The sequence below is a fragment of the Pterocles gutturalis genome, unplaced genomic scaffold, assembly GCF_000699245.1.
Source record: "Pterocles gutturalis isolate BGI_N339 unplaced genomic scaffold, ASM69924v1 scaffold11046, whole genome shotgun sequence".
Taxonomy (NCBI): Eukaryota; Metazoa; Chordata; class Aves; order Pterocliformes; family Pteroclidae; genus Pterocles; species Pterocles gutturalis.
In genome coordinates, this window is record NW_010097839.1 from 5016 (window position 1) to 25445 (window position 20430).

A 20430-nucleotide genomic window follows, 5' to 3' on the forward strand; every position below is an offset into this window, starting at 1 on the left:
TTAAACCTTTTTAGTTGTTGTGTGATTCTCTTTTGGCTTACTTGAATTTTAAGGACATGTTTATGCACTGTATTTCCTACACAAAAAATGGTTTTTCCATTACTGTTTTCTGTATTATTGCTTCTTTAAAGGACAAATGCTGTAACAGACAATCTTTTGCAGGTGTCCTATTTTTCTTGACTGTGACAAAAGCTGCTTTGAAGGTGTGCTTACAATGACTACAACTGCAGAGCGAAAGTTCATTAATCTCAGGAAACGTCTAGATCAACTGGGCTATCGGCAACCATTGGGAGTGGAGAGTTTACCTTTGGTGGAAAAGCTGTTTAGGTATTCAAAAGGAGATGCATTAAAAACTGTAGTAATTATATAGTAGTTTGCTATTGACATATAAAGAAGAATGCTTAGTCTGAAGATTATTTTCAAGCAATGTTATTTCAGAGCTGGCATTCAATTCCTGTGTACGATGAAGTGAAAAGGTTTGCTTAAGCAATGTGAACATCTTAAGATCTCATTTATTTCAGTAGAATTGTTTCTAAGGTTCAATGGTCTAGGAAAATTAAACTTTTCTGACCTCATAAGAGAGCTAAGAATAGTCACTGTTGATATGTGCTTAAAGAACACACTTATAACTGGTTTTATAAAAAATTCCAGTTGTCTGTACTGTGACTTAAAATAAAACATTCACAGCTCTGTTTTTTATTATTCCATTTGAAGAAGTTTAAATTTGCTATCTCTGCAGTTTTTATAGGACACACAACACGAAAAACAGATTTTTAGGTGGCCTGCTTAATATATCTGCCAGTTCATGGCTTTGATGTGATTAGGAACATAGTAATTTCCATAGTAATCCAGTTATATTTGACTAAACATGCAAATGTAGATATTCTGGTTCTGTTGCTCTCCAGCATCTAATACAGATGGAAGAACCATAGGTAGGCAACTGTGGAGTAATCTGCCTTCAGTATTCTCATTCTGGTGTCTGACAGATTTAATCTCTCTGCCACTAACACTAATATTATTTTCATAAAAATGTTTATAGCTACTTACCACTAATCTCTTTTATGGAGCTTCTGATCTCCATATAAATACTAGTAACCTTCTAACCTTTTTTTAATTCTTTAAGTTTCTTCTGTGGTAAGCAGTGCTACAATTTATGTGGTTCTTACAGGAAAAATCATCTTGCCAATTTGAATCTCTCACTTTAGGTAGAAAAGAGAGTTTATTGAATTATCAGATGTAAACTTCTGATATGCTTTCTAAATATCTTTATTTTGTGTATTTGTCCTGTCCCTTCCTATTTACTTTTTTTTTAAGTGAATGATTCCTGTCTTTCCATTTTTCTTACCTGAATGTTCTCTTTGCCTTTCTTTGAACCCATTTGTTCTACAGTTAGCATGGTCTCAGGCAAAGGGGTTTGTTTCTCAGGTCATAATAAATATTTGTGTCTGCAGTGTAAAGACTGGTAACATTTCTAATATGGCTGATGCTCCTTTATTCTAGTGACCTTGTTCGTACAACCGAGAGCTTGCGCAGTGCAAAGTTATCTGCTGGAAAAACTGAAAAAGAATATAGCAATTATGATGCTATTTTGGAGCCTTATAAAACAGAGAGTGCTAAACTTACCAGGGAAAATAATGAACTGCATTTAGAAATATTAAAACTGAAAGAGCAATCTGATCGTCATGTTAAAGGTAATATAAAAATTATGATACTTTTTAAAAAATCCTTCCATGACAAAATAAAATTGCAGACAAATCCTTGATCTGCAGGTTCATTTATCTGTACTTTAAAGTGAGTGTGAGTGGTCATTGACTTTGAGGCCTTTAATGAGTTAAGGCTCATGCACAGGCATTTCTTTTGTAGCTAAAAAGCTTCTGAGGGCCTACAAATCATTGTTTTAATCAAACATGAAAATGTTAGAACTTGTAACTGTACTTTCATACCTTGAAATGCTACTTTTTAATTTAAAATGAAGAAATACTGCTGTTAAATATGCCTTTATTCTACAAAGGGCTTTTATTTCTATGACGTATAAATATATATGTTTGTGTGTGTATATATACAGGTATGGGTATTTGAAAATTTAATGTTACAGAAAAAGAGTATAGGATTCTCTTTATGCCTATTTTGATGCTACTAGGAAAAATTATAATAAGAAAGTTAATATTGTTTTTCCTCTCCCTTGGAGATTTGAAAACCTCCTTAAGGAAAGCTGAACGTGAAAGGGATGACTTGAAATTTCTGAATAACCAATATGTACATAAACTTAAAATGCTGGAAACAGAGAACAAAGCGAAGACTGAAAAAATCCAGCAGCTTCAGGAGAAGAATCTGCAAGCAGTAGTGCAAACACCTGGTGAGTGTAAATAATCACAGATATTTAAACCTATCTCTGGGCTTTTTTTTGGCTCTTCAGAGCATAATCTCTTTTTTTTTTTTTTTTTCTCTAGAAAGAGAAGTTACTACAGTAAAACAACTATCCAATAGAGTAACATTACCTTTTGAAAGTTTTAGCTCTGAATTCAGTCTTTTTTTCCTGTATGGAAGAAGTTTCATTAGCACATCAGTTGTGTTAGGGCCAAATTTGAATACAAACTTGGATTCAATAGACGACTATTCAGTCTTTTAATGTGACTGGAAAGCACTGTTAATCAGCACCTATTTTTATTTTTTAATGCTGCACCTAATTTAGGCAAAGGTAGGTTGTTGGACACTTTTTGACAGCTAATTGATGATGTGTGACTAATTCAGATTTTCATAACCAAGATCTAAAAGTAGCGAGCTACAAAATATGTCTACAAACAAATATTTCAAGTCTCCAAAAGCTTACACTATTTAAAGGGTCTTTTGACAACTTAAAAATTTCTGGATGTTACTTTCAGTTTAATTTCTTTCTCCAGGGTTTCCTTTTTCTTAATTTTTTTTCAGGCTAAGGGAAATAGAGAGAAGTATTTTGTAAAATTTTGAAATTGTCTTTTGTTTCCAAGTCATTACCTATGTATTTTTGGCATCTGAGGGAAATAAATAGGTAGTTAGGTGAAATTAAAATTCCTCTCTATTTTTACACACCTTCCTGCATTTACATGACACCCTATTACACGTTAGTCTGTCTTTCTGCATACTTGCCTGTTGGTCACCAGTCTTCTGGGATTTTTCCATATGACGTCATCAAATATTGTATGTTCTTACTTAATTGTGTGATGAAGAGTAGTTGTTCCCTCTGGAAATAATACTATGTTTTGCTTTGTTTCTAACATAATGTTACCATGCAAGCACATAACCTACTCTGCTTGATACGCTTATGATGTTCATTTACTGAAATGACAATAGGATAGAAGGGAAAAGAAACATTACTAAAATAATGCAGAGGTTAGTCATAAAACATTTTTAAAATGTGAAAACAAAATGTCTTTTGTGATGCTTTAATTTAGCTTTTTTAGTGAAGTAAATTAGTAAGAGATTTAATAAGTTGGAGCTGTAGAATATTTAGGGTCTTAAAATCACTTATACTGAATTTTGCATGTTTCCTTATTATAAAACTGAACTTTGACAAAGTTCATACTAACCTGCAAGAATGGTGTTATCTAGAATGTACAAATTTTGTCAACTTGTTACAATAAGTTTAAAATAGTGAGATGTGTGAGTTTAGAAGCAGTGGAATAAATAGGATGTTTAATTTTGTATAAAGGAAGACGACTCTTTTGCTTTAACTCCAAGTAATAGGCCTTTGGGTTTGGGCTTTTTTTAGGTGGCAGAAAAAGAAGCATTCCTTTCAGGCGTCAACGGATGCAGATAGACCAGCCTGTCCCTCCATCAGGTGTTAGTGCCTATCCAGTTCCTCAGCCAGAGGACCCTTATATTGCAGACCTTCTTCAGGTGGCTGATAATCGGTAACCTCAAGAACTTTTAAATTTTGAAGTATAGGTATTAGTTATCTGCAGTGATTTTCCAACCCCCACCCTCCTCCTACTTTTCAAATTTGCCTCAAACAAAATTATATTTCATGTTTTAAGAACACTGTTAGTAGTTCTTAAATAGGGTTCTACTTAATGATTGTCAGTGCTACCTGTGACAAAGTTACAATGGATATTTAATAAGCTGCTTATTTTCTTAAAGGATTTCCCTTAAGATTTCTATACTGGTTTTACTGTTACACCTAATTTTAGATCGAGTATTCTGGAAAAAAGCTAGGTGTAATGTTTTACATAGGAATAAACTGACCTTTTGTATTTATTTTGGAAGACTAAAATACTCTTGATTTTGTAATACTATTTTTGTTTTGGAAGCCTATATTATGAAAGGTTCAAGTCAATTCTTTTTCTTTATTTAGAATATATCTCTTTACATGGTAAGGTGTTGGCAGTGGAGGGACTGCAGGGGTAGCTTCTCTGAGAAGACGACAGCAGCTACCCTGTGCTGGACACAGCCAGTTCCACCTGGCTTCAAAATGGACCTACCACGGTCACAGCTGAGCCCATCAGCCAAGCTTTTGTCTCCCCTGTGAAAATGTATTTAAGAAAGGGTAAAAAACATTGCTGTGCAGCAGCAGTGAGAGGGGAGGAGTGAGAAAAAGATGAGAAAACAACCCTGTGGACACCAAGGTTAGTGAAGAAGGAGGGGAAGGAGGTGCTTCAGGCACTGGAGCAGAGATTCCCCTGCAGCCCATGAAGAAGACTATGGTGAGGCAGGTTGTCCATGCAGCCCATGGAGAAAACCACATCAGACCAGATATCCCCACTGCAGCCCATGGAGGATCCCTTGCTGGACCAAGTGAATATGCCCTGAAGGAAGCTGCAGCCCATGGAGAGCCTACACTGGAGCAGGCTCCCAGCAGGAACTGCAGCTCGTGGAGAGGAGCCCATGCAAAAGCAGGTCTTCTGGCAGGAGCTGTAGTCCATGAGGGACCCACGCTGGAGCAGTCTTTTCCTGAAGGACTGTACCGCATGGAGAGGACCCGTGCTGGAGTGGTTCTTGAAGGCCTGTGTCCCATGGGACAGACCCCATGCTGGAGTAGGGGAACAGTGTGAGGAGGAAGGAGCAGCAAAACCAAAGTGTTACGAACTGACTGCATCCCTCCTGTGCCACTTGGAGTAGCAGGGAGATCTAAGAGTCAGGAGCAAAGTCAAGAAGCTGAGCTTGGGAAAAAGTGGAGGGTGGGAGGCAGGTGATTTTAGTTTGTTTCTCACCATCCTGCTCTATTTTTAATTAACAATAAATTAAATTAATCTTCCCCAAGTCGAGTCTGTGTTGCCTGTGACAGTAATTGGTAAGTGATCTCCCTGTCTTTGTCCTGAGGTGTGAGCTTTTTCATTTTTGTTATTTTCTCCCCCATCCTGTTGAAGAGGGGGAGTGGGAAAGCAGCTGGGTGGGGGTCTGGCAGCCAGCCAAGGTCAACCCACTACAATATCTCAAACAACGGCTTCTGCATTAATACTTTGTATGAACAAAACTATTTTTTGGTGAAATGTTTACGCTCAGGAACAAAGAGAAAATACTGATATTGAATTGTTGGGTACGCACAATTCTTCCATGGATCCGCATAAACAGTATATTGCTACATTTCAGAATTCATGAACTTCAGTCAGAAGTAACAGACCTAGAGGAAAAACTGGAGATAGCTGAATGTGGAATGAAAAATTATAGCAAACAGGTATGTTTACAGATTATTTTCTTATTATTTGGCTGTAGTAGCCGTTGCAATGGTTTTGATTATAATCTGTGTTTTAAGCTCATTGGGAAAGTATTGTAGGGTTTATGAAATAGAATTATTCTAACTTGCCTATGTTGAGCTATTTCTCTCCTTTGCTTTTAGAGACAGAAGCAATGATAAAATACTTGCCCACTGCTTTTGCTGATATATTTTGTGTATTACAATTACACTAAATAAGAAAAACTTGATGATCATAAGTAGAATTGGTGTATGCCTAGGTTTTTTTGTGCAGAAGCATTAACTGGTCCAAAACAATAATTTGATCTACAAGTATGTTAGGATAATTTTTTTCACTGTTTGAACGGGTTATATTTTTTGAAGTTTCAATTCTTGAAAGTTAATTTATGAACAGCAGATTTTACAATATTTTAATTAGACTTTATTGATAAAGTATAATCTTTAAGTGAGGCAATTGCATCAATTGTTCATATGTTGTTATATCTTTAAATATCTGAGGATTAATGGGCACCATCCTCTTGTTTTGAGTGTTTTGGTCTTTTTTTTTTTTTTGTTCACATCTTGGTTTTCCTTTTCCAATGTTCCCTCTTTTTCAGCTCTTTGATTTTCACACTGAAATTGTCACCAAATTAGCTGGTTTAAAAGCTTTTTCCCTAAATTTCAATGCTACTCTTGGGTGGTTAATTTGCAACATTCATTAACTTAAATAAAAACTGTTGTTTTCTCTTCTTTCTAGTAGAAATGGTTTCATTTTTTTTCCACAAATTCTATTTGATTCATTTATTTTTATTTCAAAGAGATCACTTTGTTCAGAAAAATCCAAAACTAAAAAAAAAAATTAAAAATAAAAACTACATTATTAGGTGCATATCTTTTCACTGGATGTTATATAGGTGTTTATTTGAACAAAGGTTCTATTAAATGGCATAGAAGACACCAAAGAACTTTATTTTTTCTCCCTCAAAGGTTGAGCTAAGAGACAAAGAAATAGAGTACCTAATGCTAGCATTGGATGGTGGGCATTCTCGTGAGGTTACCTCTCTGGAATCGAAAAGTAAAAGTAATGAGAATCTTATCACCCATTTGAATTTGCAGGTAACGAATTTATTGCTGTTGGTTAGTCAAAAATAAAAATACTATCAATCTTAAAAAAACCCACATAGACTCTCAAGGAAAGGTTAAGCCTAGGATAAAGATGTTTGTGTTTACTGTGCATATTATCATGCATTCAATATTGGTGTCAGAATCAGGATTTTAAAAAAATACAAGACAGGCTGGAGTACAGATCAAGTAAAGCCAATCTCTGGATTTGTACCATCAATTCTCTATTTTTCCAAGTGAGTTAGATGTTTTGTATACTGATTGTGCGTGATGAACAGTGGCACGAAAGCCAGGTTGCAGAGTTTGTTAGTTTAGGTTCAGTGCTGCAAAAATACAGAATGAGTTACAACTTGGAAGCAGTGCAGCTGTGTTCAGTGATCCTGAATTAGTAAGTCACACTGAACACAAATTGTAGACAGAGTAAGCCCAGAGCTGCATAAAGCTGGTTTTGGGCCATCAAGACTATTTGTTCAGGCTCAGTGCCAATATACCACTTTTATTCTCTGATAGTAAATGGCTGGATATTTCTGTGTAGTAGTATTCATGACTGTAAGAGGGCTCAGACTTTCTTCCATGTCTACAGTAATACTTCTTTCTAGAGTTTTGAGGAAAGTTGTGTGGACGTGGAAGTGCAGCACCTCTGTCACCTTGAATCTTTCAAGATATTCCAGGCTTCTATGCTCCTGGGTAGTGTACCTTATTGCATATATTTTTTTTTATTCCTCCTCTACATCCCTGCCTCTCTTCCCTTTACTCTCAGGGAAACATATACTGGGAAACAACAATATCTGTAGAGCAGGATTTCTGAGGATGTTGTGTTTAAGGTGCTGAGATCTGTTGAGGGCAAGATAGGTTTTGGGAATCTGATTTGTAAAGCTTCACTTTCATGAAGGAGTAACAGTGAGACTAAGCCAAGCAAATATACTACAAAGGTGGAGAGAAGAACGTGTCCTTGTATCCTGTGAAATTTAGGGGAACTCTGAGTATACTGGGTCTACTAGACTGATGCCAAGACAGGCTTCTATACAGATCTCTGCTTTTCAGTACTTTGTTTTTAGAGTAAACCTCAGGTTTTGGAGACTAGATAAAGAACAGTGTAGTAACAAATTCCTTCACCTTGCACCTTTGTAAAATCATATTTTTTTCATGTTGATAAGCATTATGTTCTAAAAATATAAAATCTTGACATTTTTAACAAGATGTCCCTTTTTTACTATGGATGTAGAGATACTATGTTTCAGAAGATTGGAAGGAACTTCCACTACCTAGTTTAACAATACATATTAATGGTTTGATAAAAAATATCTTTCAGGTTGAATATCTTCAGCAAACTAACAAAGAACTTGAAAATCGCATCCAAGACCTCTTGGACACTAAACAAAATGTGACTAGTGAGGTAGTGCATTTAAGCAATAAAAATGAAGAACTGTGTCAAGAACTGAATGAAATAGACCACTTGGCACAGCAGTTGGAAAGGCACAAGGAAATTGTGCTCGAGACTGCAGATAAGGAAATAGGAGAAGCAAAGGTAATCACGAACGTGTTACAGTGTGAAGGATCTGCTCAGCTCTTAGGTGGCTTTATATTTTTAATTGCAACAAATTACCTATTGGCTTGTAAAGGAAGATTAAAAATATTTTTTTTCCAGTTTACTTAATACTGTACAGAATTTCTCACTAAAAGATGATTAATCACAGCAATTTTGTCTCTTTATTAGGTGAGATGTGTTTAGTTAAGAGGCAATCTTCCTTCCTCTGTTAGCTTAGTATGAAATAAAATTCTGAGATACTTAAAACTATTGATAGGTAATAGATATTTGCAACAGTGATGCCTGTGTTTGGAGGTTTTTTTTCTATGAGGAGTCATGCAAGAATTTATTGTGTTCAAAAAGAGCATGGGTGTGTATACCACAATTTTTTTGTGCCTGCAATTCATAGGAGCTTTATTGCTTAAAATCTAGCAGATTACAAGCAACTAGTTATACTTTATTTCTTACAAAAATAGTGTGTTTCCTTATTTTTTTTATAACAAAGGAATTGTCATTTTGAGTATGTAACTTTTAACATGTATGTTAATTTTGTTTGACAGAAGGAAATTGAAAGAAAACACAGTGAAATACAGGATCTTGAAGAAACCATAACAAGGCTTAAATCAGTAAGTTAAAATACTTTCAGTTCTTGATTGTAGCATTTTTATACTGTCATCAGCATGATTCTTTCATTTATTATAGAATTAACAATTTAATAATTAACAAGGAAATTTTTATGTACCCCAAACTGTACTGTAAAAAATTGCTAATTAATAAATGAAAGAGCTAAAGAAGCTACATCATATTGTTGCAAAAATAAACTGAAAGAAACCTCTGTAGACAGTATGGTTGACTATGTCCTTATTGTACATTTCCTTATTTCTGCTATCTGAAGTTATAATTTCCATGACAGTAATTTTTACCACAAATGAGTTATGACATCCTAGAGGATTTCCTTCATTTATAAACTACTTTGTATCTTAATCAGCATGTAAATAATTATGCAATTCTTGCTTACTCAGAAACAAAGCATAGTAGCCCAGATCGAAAACATCAGTATTATCAATTCCTTGTAGACCAAACTCTTTCCACCATTTAGCAAGTTGTGTATTAGTTTACTACAGTGTTTTGTTTTAGTATTTCAGTGAACCTGAAAATACAAAAATATTTCATTTTCAGGACACCAGATTATAGGAAAGACATTACAAATAGTGTTTGGTTACTGCAAGGTTGGATTGACTAAGATGCTGTATTGTGATGTACTTTAACACCAACAGTGTTACTAAATGCCATTTAAAATTATTTATTGTTTTAGTTATTACTTTTTTCCATGTTTGTATCCCACTAACCTTCTAGTTGGTATCTTGAATTAATCAAGGGTTAATCTTGCTTGTTTTATTACTGGTTGCAAACCATGTCAAAAGTAATGCTTACTTTGATGTAATAAAATGTAGTATTAAGTGATGATGGCCTTTAACAAATATTAAAGCATAAAGCATCCATCTTAAACAGAGGTAAACATGTTGAATATTAAAAGTTTAACAAAATGTTAAATAATTTTTTCCAAATGTCTCTATTGGTACTTCTAACTTTTGCAATAATACTTGTTACTTCAGGAGTTATGCTCATGTCATAGGGAGAACGAGAGACTGAGTGAAGAACTCTTTGGAAAAGCAGATGATAAAGAAAATCTTGAACTGTTGCTAAACCAGCTTGAACAGGAGAAACAAAGGCTGACAGAAAAAACAGAGAACTTAGAAATAAAAGGTAAATCATCAAATATAGATTCCTGTAAATTATCTTCCTATAATTTTTGAAATAGAAAACCTTACCTAGTTAAGATACAGTTAATAATACTAAAAGACTTGATATATGTCAATGAAAAGAAGACTGTAGGCAGGTCTTCAGTTGTAATTGAAGTGAAAACTTTTGCCATGGAAACATGTTTTCATTCTGCATGTGCGAACTGAAAGTTGAGCTTTTTACTATGACCCCACAGGACATCCTAATACTAATACTATGGCAGTTTCATACAAAATAATTTCTTTTGTCCAAAACTGGTTTTATTCTCTGTCTTTCTGGGTGAGTGAATTCAGACTGTGTTTCTTGAGAGCTTTATGCAGCTGGATCTTTAAAACCTCCAGAGATGGAGATTCCACAATATCTCTAAACAATCCATTCTAATGTTTATCCTCAGAATAAAAAATATTTTCCCTCTATTGCTTGTAATTGCCTGTAGCAATTAATCACCATAGTTCCTTGTTTACCTACTGTGCACCTCTGCGAAGAAACTGGTTCCATGTTATTTATAACCATCTCTTGGTATTGTCAGTCTGCTCTTGGGTCCCCAGCTCTTCTCCAGGCTGAACAAGCCCAGTTCTCTTAGCCCTTCCTCACAGGGCAAGGATTCTGCTCCCTGGCCAGCTTGGCAGGCCTCCTCTGGACTCACTCAGTTTATCAACATCTTTCTTGTACTAGGGGGGACAAAACTGAACACAGTGTTGTAAATGAGATCTAATGAGTGCTAAGTAAAGGGGAGTAATCACATCCCTCAGTCTGTGTCTCTGTTGATACAGCCCAATATGCTGTTAGTCCAGAGCACACTGCTCACTCCTATTCAGCCTACTGTTAACCAGGTCTCCTATACCCTTGCTAGCAGATTTTCTACCCAAACGTCTGCTGGGAGTTAGTCCATCCCAAATGCAAATGTCTTTGTGGAAATTCATAGGGTTCCTATACAGTTGTGTTTCTTTCTTTTTCTGCAGAACGAGAGCTTGTCTTAGAAATAGAAAGAATGAGATTAGAATATGGTATAGCCCTAGGAGACAAATCTCCATCTCGTCTAGATTCCTTTGTAAAGGCTTTAGAAGATGACAGAGATTATTATAAGCGAGAATTAGAATATCTTCAGAAAATGATAAGACGAAGACCTAGCCCAAGCCGTAGGACTCCAGAGAAGGTAAAGTTCCTGCTGTCAAGACAAGCTGAAACATAATGAAAACACTGTAGAACCAACCATTTAAGGAGCTGTCAAATGTGTTTTCAAATTCAGTAGCAGTAAATTACTGTAGCAGTTTTATAAATCACATTCTTAACCTAAGAAATTAACTGAGACAGACTCCAGTGAACTTGCATTTTGTTTTCCTATTCACATTTTGCAATAACATATTGATTACTTATTGATCAGTTTGTTTGAAATAAATAGAACTAGATGGTAAACAGAAAAAGGTCGAAATCTTATGGTTAGCTGTTTTGCTTTTTCTCCTTAACAGTTAGTTTTTACTGTTTAAATTATACCACCAATGATGGGCCTTTTCCTGCAATTAAAATTTATTATGTATGTATTTTGCATGAATTATTAATAGCATGAGTGCTTTCTTTTTTGTATTAATTATACAAATATTTTAATTAGTCTATTTTAACATAAATTTTAATAATCACTTTGCAGAGTGAAGATCTTAGATTGATCATCAGAGAAAGAGATGAGCTACGGTCCATGTTAGACAGATTTGAAAAACACATTATAGAAATTCAATCCAATGTCAAATTATTGACTGCAGAAAGAGATAGATTAAAGGTTCTTTACGAGCAGGTAAGAAGAGATTGTTTATAATTGGCATTGAAATAACCAATTAACACTTGTGCTTTTTCTTACTTAAAATGAAAAAACTTCTCTCTATAATGGAACGTGAGGACTATAGACATGCTAGAATATGAACAAGAATAATAAAATATATACCTATTTTTATTACTTGTTGATAAAACTGTATATTCTGAAGTTAGTGTATTAACCTCAAAGCCATTATAACTTACTGTACTGGCATTTGTAAATGAGAAATATCAGGAAAAAGAATCAACAGAATGCATGAGAAGGCTGGATAAGGATACAGGCTAGAAAGCAAGGAAGAAGTAGTAGTTAACTGCTAAGAAAACAGAGTGAAGCTAGGCTATACTTGGAACAGTAAAAGGGTCATGAGTATGTTTGCAGCATAAGTTCTTATACCACTGTGTGATTTAGTGAGTATATTTTAGTTATCTAGGGAAAAATAAGACTATTGTAGTACTTCTATTGTAATAACAACATTGAAACTTTCCTTTTTATTACTGTATACATTGTACTAATTGTAATCCATGTATGCTAACAAACGATAATCTTTTAAAGTCTCAGGGTGAACTAGACAGGATGAGAAGAGAAGCAAAACATAGCTCAGTTTCTCAAAGTCACGTGGAAGAAGAAAGAGACATTGCAGTGACTGACTTTAGAAGACTAATGGCAGAAAAAGAAAGCCTCAGAGAACAATTAAAGGTGACCTTTTATAGCTTCATTGCTTACAGTGAGGTGGCACATAGGGAAGTCTTGTACAATAATGCAGTGTTTGTGTCTGGCTGTCTGTCAGTTCCCCTTTTCCATAACTTTTGACCTTACCTGATTTCAAACCCACTTGAGAGAGCTCAATGAATTGTCTGAATTATCCTTGTAAACTGAGTTCCTAGATGGAGGTAGGGTGAGAGGAATATGCTTTAAGTATCTAAGGGCAACCATGGCATCACCTTGTGTGAAGAACCTAGATATGAAGCCCCAACCACAGAATATTTTTGTGCATATGCAGTACTTCAAAGATGCTTGTCTGTCACATGTGGTTCTCATCCCACAAAGAGGGGACTTTATTGACTTTTTCATATTAACTAATATTTAGTAATTGTTGCATTTTGTAGCAGAGTATATTTTAAATGGCATGCAACATCTCAAACAGAAATTCATACCAATCAAAGTTTTGTTATTTTTAACCTTATAAAAACATTTGTTAATGCAATAATTTTCCCTTTACTCTGATGTTTTGATGTTTGGTATTAATGTGCATTAGTGTCTTATTTGGATGTAGTTAAGAGCATAAGATTTCAGGGGGTTTTCCCTGACTTCTTTATTGGGTCATTAATATGATGCATACAGGTTCTTAAAACGTCCTCAAAATTCAGAAATTTAAATCATATTAATGGATTGATCCAAAGACAGCATATGTCAAGATTGACTGTACAATGAATGTTTCTATAGTTTGGTTTACTACCACAAAAATAGAGAACTGCAGTGGCAGTAACTGACCTCTTTGCCTAAGGCATGTGCATGCAGTGGAAGACGTGTGCTTCCAGCTCTATCTATCCTTTCTTCATGTCGGTGACTATCAACATTTTGTATGTGTGCCACTTTGAAATCTCTGCACAAAGACATTTATCTCAGGCACTTTTAGGAAGTTTGAGAATTTGTTTAATAATGTCACTGCACTTATACACAGAAGTCAGAGAACAGGCACATCATTTAAAAAAATTTTTTCATAGGCTTGAAGGAAGACCACTTAGCTTTGTAATCTGTCTTACGTTTCATATTAATTATAATTTCATAAACTATTTTCAAACAGTTTAGGACACTAAGCTGTGCATGCTTGCAAGCTTTCATATTGCCCTGTAGCTCAGTAATCTTTCTGCAACAACTCACAAATATTAATTTGGTTGGGGTCAAATATAAAGATACTTTTTCTTTAAAAAAAACAAAACCAAAACCAAACTCAGTGATGTTATATTGAACTGCAGCGGTGTACTTTCAGCTAATGCTCTATAATTTTACAGAGAGAACTTTGTGTATGGTGATTCATCTAAGAATGCAGAACAACATTTTCTTAAACATTAAGCTTAAATTTCTATGGTTAAATCTAAAAATGTGTATCTCATTACATGTAATTCTATATTTCTATTTCAGGATCAGCAAGAAGCAGCTAGCCTTGAAAAAACAAAGATGCAGCATGATATTTCAGAACTGGAGAATAATATTCAAGGAGTAAGTGCCTTGTCACGAAGTAAGCTTTTATTGCTTCTAAAATAGGACAGACTTTTCAAGCAATTACTTTTGTTAGCTGTTTTCAACTTAACTTTATTTAAAGGCCAAATTGTGATAGCTTTCTACAGCAATAACATGTTTGTTGGGTTTTTTTGTAATTGCAGTTTGAGATGGAAAGGTATGAACTAAAGACTACAGTCTCTATTCTGAAGGAAAGAATAAACTCGTTGGAAAATGAATTAAAGTTGAAGTCCAGTAAACTTGCCCAGACATCTGATGATTCTTCTCAATTTAAAGCCGAGATTTGCTCACTTCAGTAAGTCTAATACCAAATGGGGTGGTCTTTCACAGAGGCTACCAAAGTTTTGTTTTTTTTATGACTGAATAGCAGAGTTGAGTTTCTGGGAAAGACCATAAATATTTTCAAAATCACTTGGTACTGTTTTTGTCTTCATGAAAAGTAAATATGAGTAAGGAAAGTGCTGTGGTGGCTTTTCACAGCAAGCTCCTTCTGGACTTGTTTGATGACCAGATATACTGATAATATTTATGGCCTATTGTGAATTAAAATTTTGTCCTCCTTCTAGAATTGTTTCTGCTAACAACCATGTTCTCTGCTTATGAATGTAGCAGAACAGAAAATTTCTAAAAGGATTTCCAAATGCTGTTTGCAATGCCTTTGCAAACTGCAGCAGTAGGACCAGATTGTGCCAGTTTTACAGAGTTGTCAGTAATACTGAAAATTTTATGACAAGCATTAGGCATTGATATTCCACAATTGAGTGGTTCATGGAGGGTCATTCTGTAATGTCATTTTACTTGAGCTGTTTTTCTTGTGTCACTCTCATACACTAATACTATCACACACATATTACAGTTTTGAGAGCTGACGTTACCAATCCATAGACACAGTCTGTGGGGATTTGACCAACTTCCTCAGAACTGGAGGATCAAGTATACCCATGTATTTTTAAGGCCTATTTAAACTTGCAGGATCATTGCTGCACTCTTCTAAAGTTGTTTTAGAAAAGGGCTCCCATCAGGTATCTGAATGTGGTTGAACAAGAAGGCTTAGAGAAAGTGGAAGTAGAGTATTGAATAAATCTGGGCAGAAATTTCGAAATCTAGTATTTGGTTTGAGTGGAAATTGAAGCCTTTGATGTAAGAGATCACTACAGGACAGGTAATGCTATAGATGAGATCTTTTAGATGTTTTACCAGGGAAACCAGGGGCTGTGGCTCATGCCCACCCATCCCACCTGAACAGTACTGTACTGCACTGTATAACAGTACAATAGTGGGGTCAGTAGAAGAACTGAAGCTGAGAAGCAGGCCTTGGAGTTCATCTAATGCTCCCAATTGTACAAAGAAGGCTGTTGGTAAAACAATTAGTGTATTTGTTGGTAAAATTGTGACATTGTTCGTAAAAGTGAAATATTTTGTGAGGTTCCTTGTAATTTTAATGAAAAACATTAATATTATAAAAAGGAGGGGGTAGGGCTACAGTCATTTCAGCATTTGGTTCTACTTTGTGCATGGTGGCAACTTGTTATAGCTGTGTTTAAGGTCCCCCCCCCCTTTTTTTTTCCTTACTAATTTTCACTCTAAACTGAGTGAGAGCAATCTTTATCTGCAGACATACTGTATTTCAGATTGGTGGTTTGTTTTTAATTCAAAGCTTCTCTAGCTTTTGTGGTATCCCACTTCAGAGGGATTTTTATTTCCTGACCTGTTTTGTAAATAATCCATTTAATTACTTTGGAGTTTCATTTTGCATTTTTTTTTCCTTGGTCACTCTGATATGTTTTGCTAAGCAAAACAACTGTGTAGGTAGATGGTTTCATGTATCTTTGAGGCTCTGTATTTCTTAAAAGTAGCATCAGAACTGCGTCTGTCAATTTGGTTGCTTCTTATGGCTGATAATCACTGCTATGAGCCACATATAAAAATCTTTATAAAGCGAAGAGTCAAAAGACACAAGTAACATGAGTTACATGGTGAAGGGTAACAGAAATTAGGGGAAGTGAATGTTTCAGATTATCATGGTGGGTCCACTGAGGTTCCATTTCTCCATTTTGGAATTCCATTGAAGTGGACTTGCTGCAGGAGTCCAGAGCAACCAAGAGGCTCTGGCCTCAGCAATCCTTAATAGTCCTTTCCCTTCCAGAGAGGGAGGGAGAGGACTGGTTAGTATGACACAGCCCTGTCATGAGGTTATGCTGGAACTGTTCGAGGACTTTAAGCAGCTTAAAAGCCATTCAGATGACTCTGAATAGGTCCCAAAGTTCTTTCAGCTGTATACTTATTTTCCAGGCTCTTAAATGACCAACTCCAGAGGTCTGTTGAAGATTTACAGCACCGATTGTCCCTCAAAAAGGATGAACTGCAGTCAGCTCGAGAAGAAATTGTAAAGCTAGAGGAGAAAATAGGTAATTGCTAGTTACTTTTATGCTTATTTCCTGATTTTAAAATAGAAAGTACTTATTCTTTTATTTATAGATAGGTTAAACCAGAGGACCACTTCACAGGATGAAGCAGTCAATGTGCTTAGAAGTACTATTACTGTTTTGGACAAAGAAAAGGACAGTCTTCAAGAAACCGTAGATGAAAAAACAGAAAGAATTGCATGCTTAGATGACAACTTAGCTAACAAGGTATGTGCTGTAAAAGTACTACTTTGCAGTCCATCTGAGGATTTTTAAAGCAGTTACATTTTAGGGAGACATTTTGCCTTGGTGACAAAGCCTGTGCAGACCTCTAGGCATCACATAAACATTATGTTTGGACCGAGCCAATACAGAGTCATTTGCCAACTCAGTAGCATTTTGATTATGATTGTTAGCCTATTCCCTAAGCACTCCTAAGAACTAAGAAAATAAAGAGGTTTTTTTTGCATTTTGCACTTGGAAATATTTATTGAGATAGAAGATTCCAACCTGAAGTGACAGAATCTATAGCTGACTTCCATCTTTTTTGATGACAAGACAATTCTTTCTCAGTAAAGAAAAGAAGGTTGGAAATTTGAATGGGCAAAGATGCAATTACTTATTGGTAAAGGGTTAAAATGAATGTTTAAATGTAAAGTTTTTTAACTTGAAGTATCCTGTTATGTTGCAATATAATAATAACTAATGCAACTTTCACTTTTATTTTTGTAGGAAAAAACAATTACTCATTTACGTCTAACTCTCTCTGAGCTGGAGTCTTCAACAGAGTAAGTAAAGACTAGGATGCCTTCTTCAGTGATTTTATTTTATCTAGTGGTTTTAAAGCAAAAGTAGACGGCAATTTTAGGTATTTTGGTGAAATTGAGATAATTCTGTTTAAGTCAAGTAAAATAGTGTACTGTGTTCATAAAGATCTACACAACTTTTGAAAAATTCCCTTGCAGTTATACTGCAGGCTGGTAAGATACTGTTAAGACAGCCATTACCAATTGTTTATATATATTTATTTTCATAAATTGGTAACATTTCTTAATTGTCAGTTAAGAAGTAGCTTTTTAGTATTCCAAGTACTCCACTAGATATTATTAGATTGGCCCAGGTAAAACTCAAGAGCTAAACTCTTAATTATTGGCAAGCTAATTCTTCCAGCTTAAGCTACCTGTACAGTCTTAATTAAAATATATTTATGTAGTTTTTAGCTGAGCTTCACCTGATCTTTCCTTCTTGCCTGGTTTTAAGCATGACCTTTAAAACTATAGCTTTTTAAGAGAAAGCATTTAAACAACAATGTTTAAACATATGAAGACATGCTAACTGAATATTTAGTACGTTGGGGCATGAGGTATCTGTGGCAAAAAACTAATGCAAATGTTTCACACATTTATATTTCTACTTTTTTTGTTTAATCTCTTCCTTACTCTTTTGATTGTTGTCTTTCAAGTGTAAACTATCTGTCTTCTTCCTTTATGGTTTATATATGCAATGTCTAACATACAGTAACCACTACCACGCACAGATAAACATAAGTATCTGAAACTGCTGTTTGTGTAATAAGATACATCATGCCAGATACACCTTCAAAGTTGAAGATTAATTCAATTTTATTTGTGCATATTGATATTTTACATCCTTAGCTTACATTTGTGTTTAGACTCAGTTTGTCAGCCTTCAGAGACCAGGAATTTTACCTTTGTTTTTTGTTTTTTTAAAAAAGCTTTTGCATATCCAAAATCCATGTCTGATAATTTTCAGCAGTATGTGGTATAGTATAAGATGGGACAACTTGAATAAGATTTTAACTTGATAGCCAGATGAAGGACATGCTGAGCAGCAGAGACCGTGAGATATCTAGCTTACATCGCCAGCTTGATACATCCCATGTAGAGCTTGCAGAAACAGGAAGAGTAAAGGAAATGGCTCTGAAAGAAAACAGACGATTGCAAGATGAGTTAGCTACAATGGCCAGAGAAAACCAGGTATGAAGGCAGTATGTAATACTGAAGTATTAAACTATCTATTGCTTGCTTACACATATAGTGGTACATCAAAACAACTGTATCCTGGATCTTCATTTGGTATGTTCAATTATTGCTATTTCTTGAACACTGGCATGTTAAAAATGACTGAGCAGAAATTGTAAAAGCAGTTACTTTAGATACTTAAGCATAGTTGATACAGCGGGGGAGAAATAGACAAGCTTTCAGTTTAGTCACCCTTCCCCAGATTAAAAAAGAAATCTAAATAAAATAAATCTAGGACATAATTGTTTACATTATAATGAAATTATGTTAATTGGTTATATCACTTGGTAGTTGGTATTTAAATGGTAAAAAATTGGGGTTTTTTGTCTGTGGAACAGGGATTATTGAGAAAGAGCAAGAAACCACAAAAACAGATACGAGGTTATTAGGTGTGAGGGAGGAGATGGCTAACACATCTGAATTCATTCTGGTGCGTAGTGATTCATTATTTTCATCCATCTAGTTTCCATGAAGCATTGGATGTATTCAGTGAGGTATGCCACGTTCTGAGATTAGAACGTTTTGGAATGTAGATTTTAATGTTTGTGTTCTGTGAGCCTTGGTAATGGTTTTTAACTTCCAGCTCTGGCAAGGTTAGTTTCCATTCATGTGTGTTGCTCTGCAGGAACTTTGCTTTCACTGATTAATTGGGAAAGGTTAGTGCTGGGAGAGAAAATATAAGAGGGCATAAAAGCTACGAGACAGAGGGATTAAAGAAAACTTATTTTTAAGGTATGACAGTCGTGAATAGTCTGGATTTGTTTACTGATTTCAGGAATGGATAAGGGTGCACAGTCAATGGGAATAGGAGGGGTTTGCTTTCCATTGTGTCAAGGTTTTGTGGGGTTTTTAGATGGTGAATTCAGAGGTGCCGTCTGTTTCCCCAGAGAAAAGTTCTTATTGGATTGTCTTTGCATTGTTAAGGTATGTGTCATGGTGAGGTGGTATCTTAGATTCAGCTGTATATTGCAGCTTTTTTTTTGGTTGGTTTTTTGTGGAGATTCTGTTCAGGAACTTTGTCTGACTGCTTGCAGAGTTTTATGTTATGTACTTTTATTTGTATCAGTTTTATATGATTTCATCTTCCCTTAGCTCTCTGGTAGTTTAGAGTTATAATGTATCTCCTTGCTAACAGGTAGCTAGTCAGTAGCTTTAGGCCAAAAAGCAGATGGGAAGTGGGTTATGATTGTCCAATGGAGTGAGTTGGTTCATGGGTATTCATGGTCAGCTTTCCAGTTGGGAGGTATATAGTCCCTTTCAGCTGCTGATGGCTAAATACATTTCCTTGTAAAGTGCGTGCTATAAAGGCATCATTTAAACTTACCTCTGTTACAGAATCAAAGTTGAAGTGAAATCTTTAATGCCTTGAGGAATTACCTGTTTTTATAGGGTATCATTGGATATTTATTTAGCTTATTAAAAGATAAGCTATCTCAAGTTGATGGTGTAGGTTAAACAACATTTTTTTAAGACGGAAATAGTTGAGAGATTCAGTGAATTAAACTGTTTTATTAAAATCATTATTATTCTTGTGGCATCTTCATTTTGAGATGTTCTCCAGGGGTCCGCAAGTTAAACCAACCACTGGTGTGTAAGGCTCATTCTTTCGAGAGCATAAGGGGCTTGTGTAGCATATGTGTACTTGCACTCTTCCCAGTCATCACTGCTCCATCTCTTCCTTGGAATTCTCTGATCTGGGATGCATGGCTTGGAGAGCTTGAAGTGCATTTAGTCTTGTTAATCCCTCATGTAGTTTGAGAAATAATGAGTTGGTTTTGTGCACCAGCTGGTTACTTCTGACTAAAAGCTTCCCAGCTCCAAGTGCATGACATGGA

General features: G+C 35.3%; 1 protein-coding gene across 1 annotated transcript in view; it reads left to right on the forward strand.

Annotated features, from left to right (window-relative positions):
- The first annotated feature begins 214 nt into the window (after positions 1–214).
- The window catches only part of CEP135 (centrosomal protein 135kDa), a 32324-nt gene continuing 12108 nt past the window's right edge, over positions 215–20430 (forward strand). Inside the window, exons 1-18 of the mRNA XM_010086689.1 lie at positions 215–327; positions 1501–1691; positions 2189–2356; positions 3749–3890; positions 5566–5650; positions 6635–6763; positions 8082–8297; positions 8858–8923; positions 9914–10064; positions 11063–11256; positions 11746–11889; positions 12460–12603; positions 14050–14127; positions 14292–14443; positions 16441–16556; positions 16627–16781; positions 17286–17341; positions 18382–18550. Coding sequence (XP_010084991.1) covers positions 215–327; positions 1501–1691; positions 2189–2356; positions 3749–3890; positions 5566–5650; positions 6635–6763; positions 8082–8297; positions 8858–8923; positions 9914–10064; positions 11063–11256; positions 11746–11889; positions 12460–12603; positions 14050–14127; positions 14292–14443; positions 16441–16556; positions 16627–16781; positions 17286–17341; positions 18382–18550 — 2469 coding nt within the window. The remainder of the gene's footprint in view (positions 328–1500; positions 1692–2188; positions 2357–3748; positions 3891–5565; positions 5651–6634; positions 6764–8081; positions 8298–8857; positions 8924–9913; positions 10065–11062; positions 11257–11745; positions 11890–12459; positions 12604–14049; positions 14128–14291; positions 14444–16440; positions 16557–16626; positions 16782–17285; positions 17342–18381; positions 18551–20430) is intronic.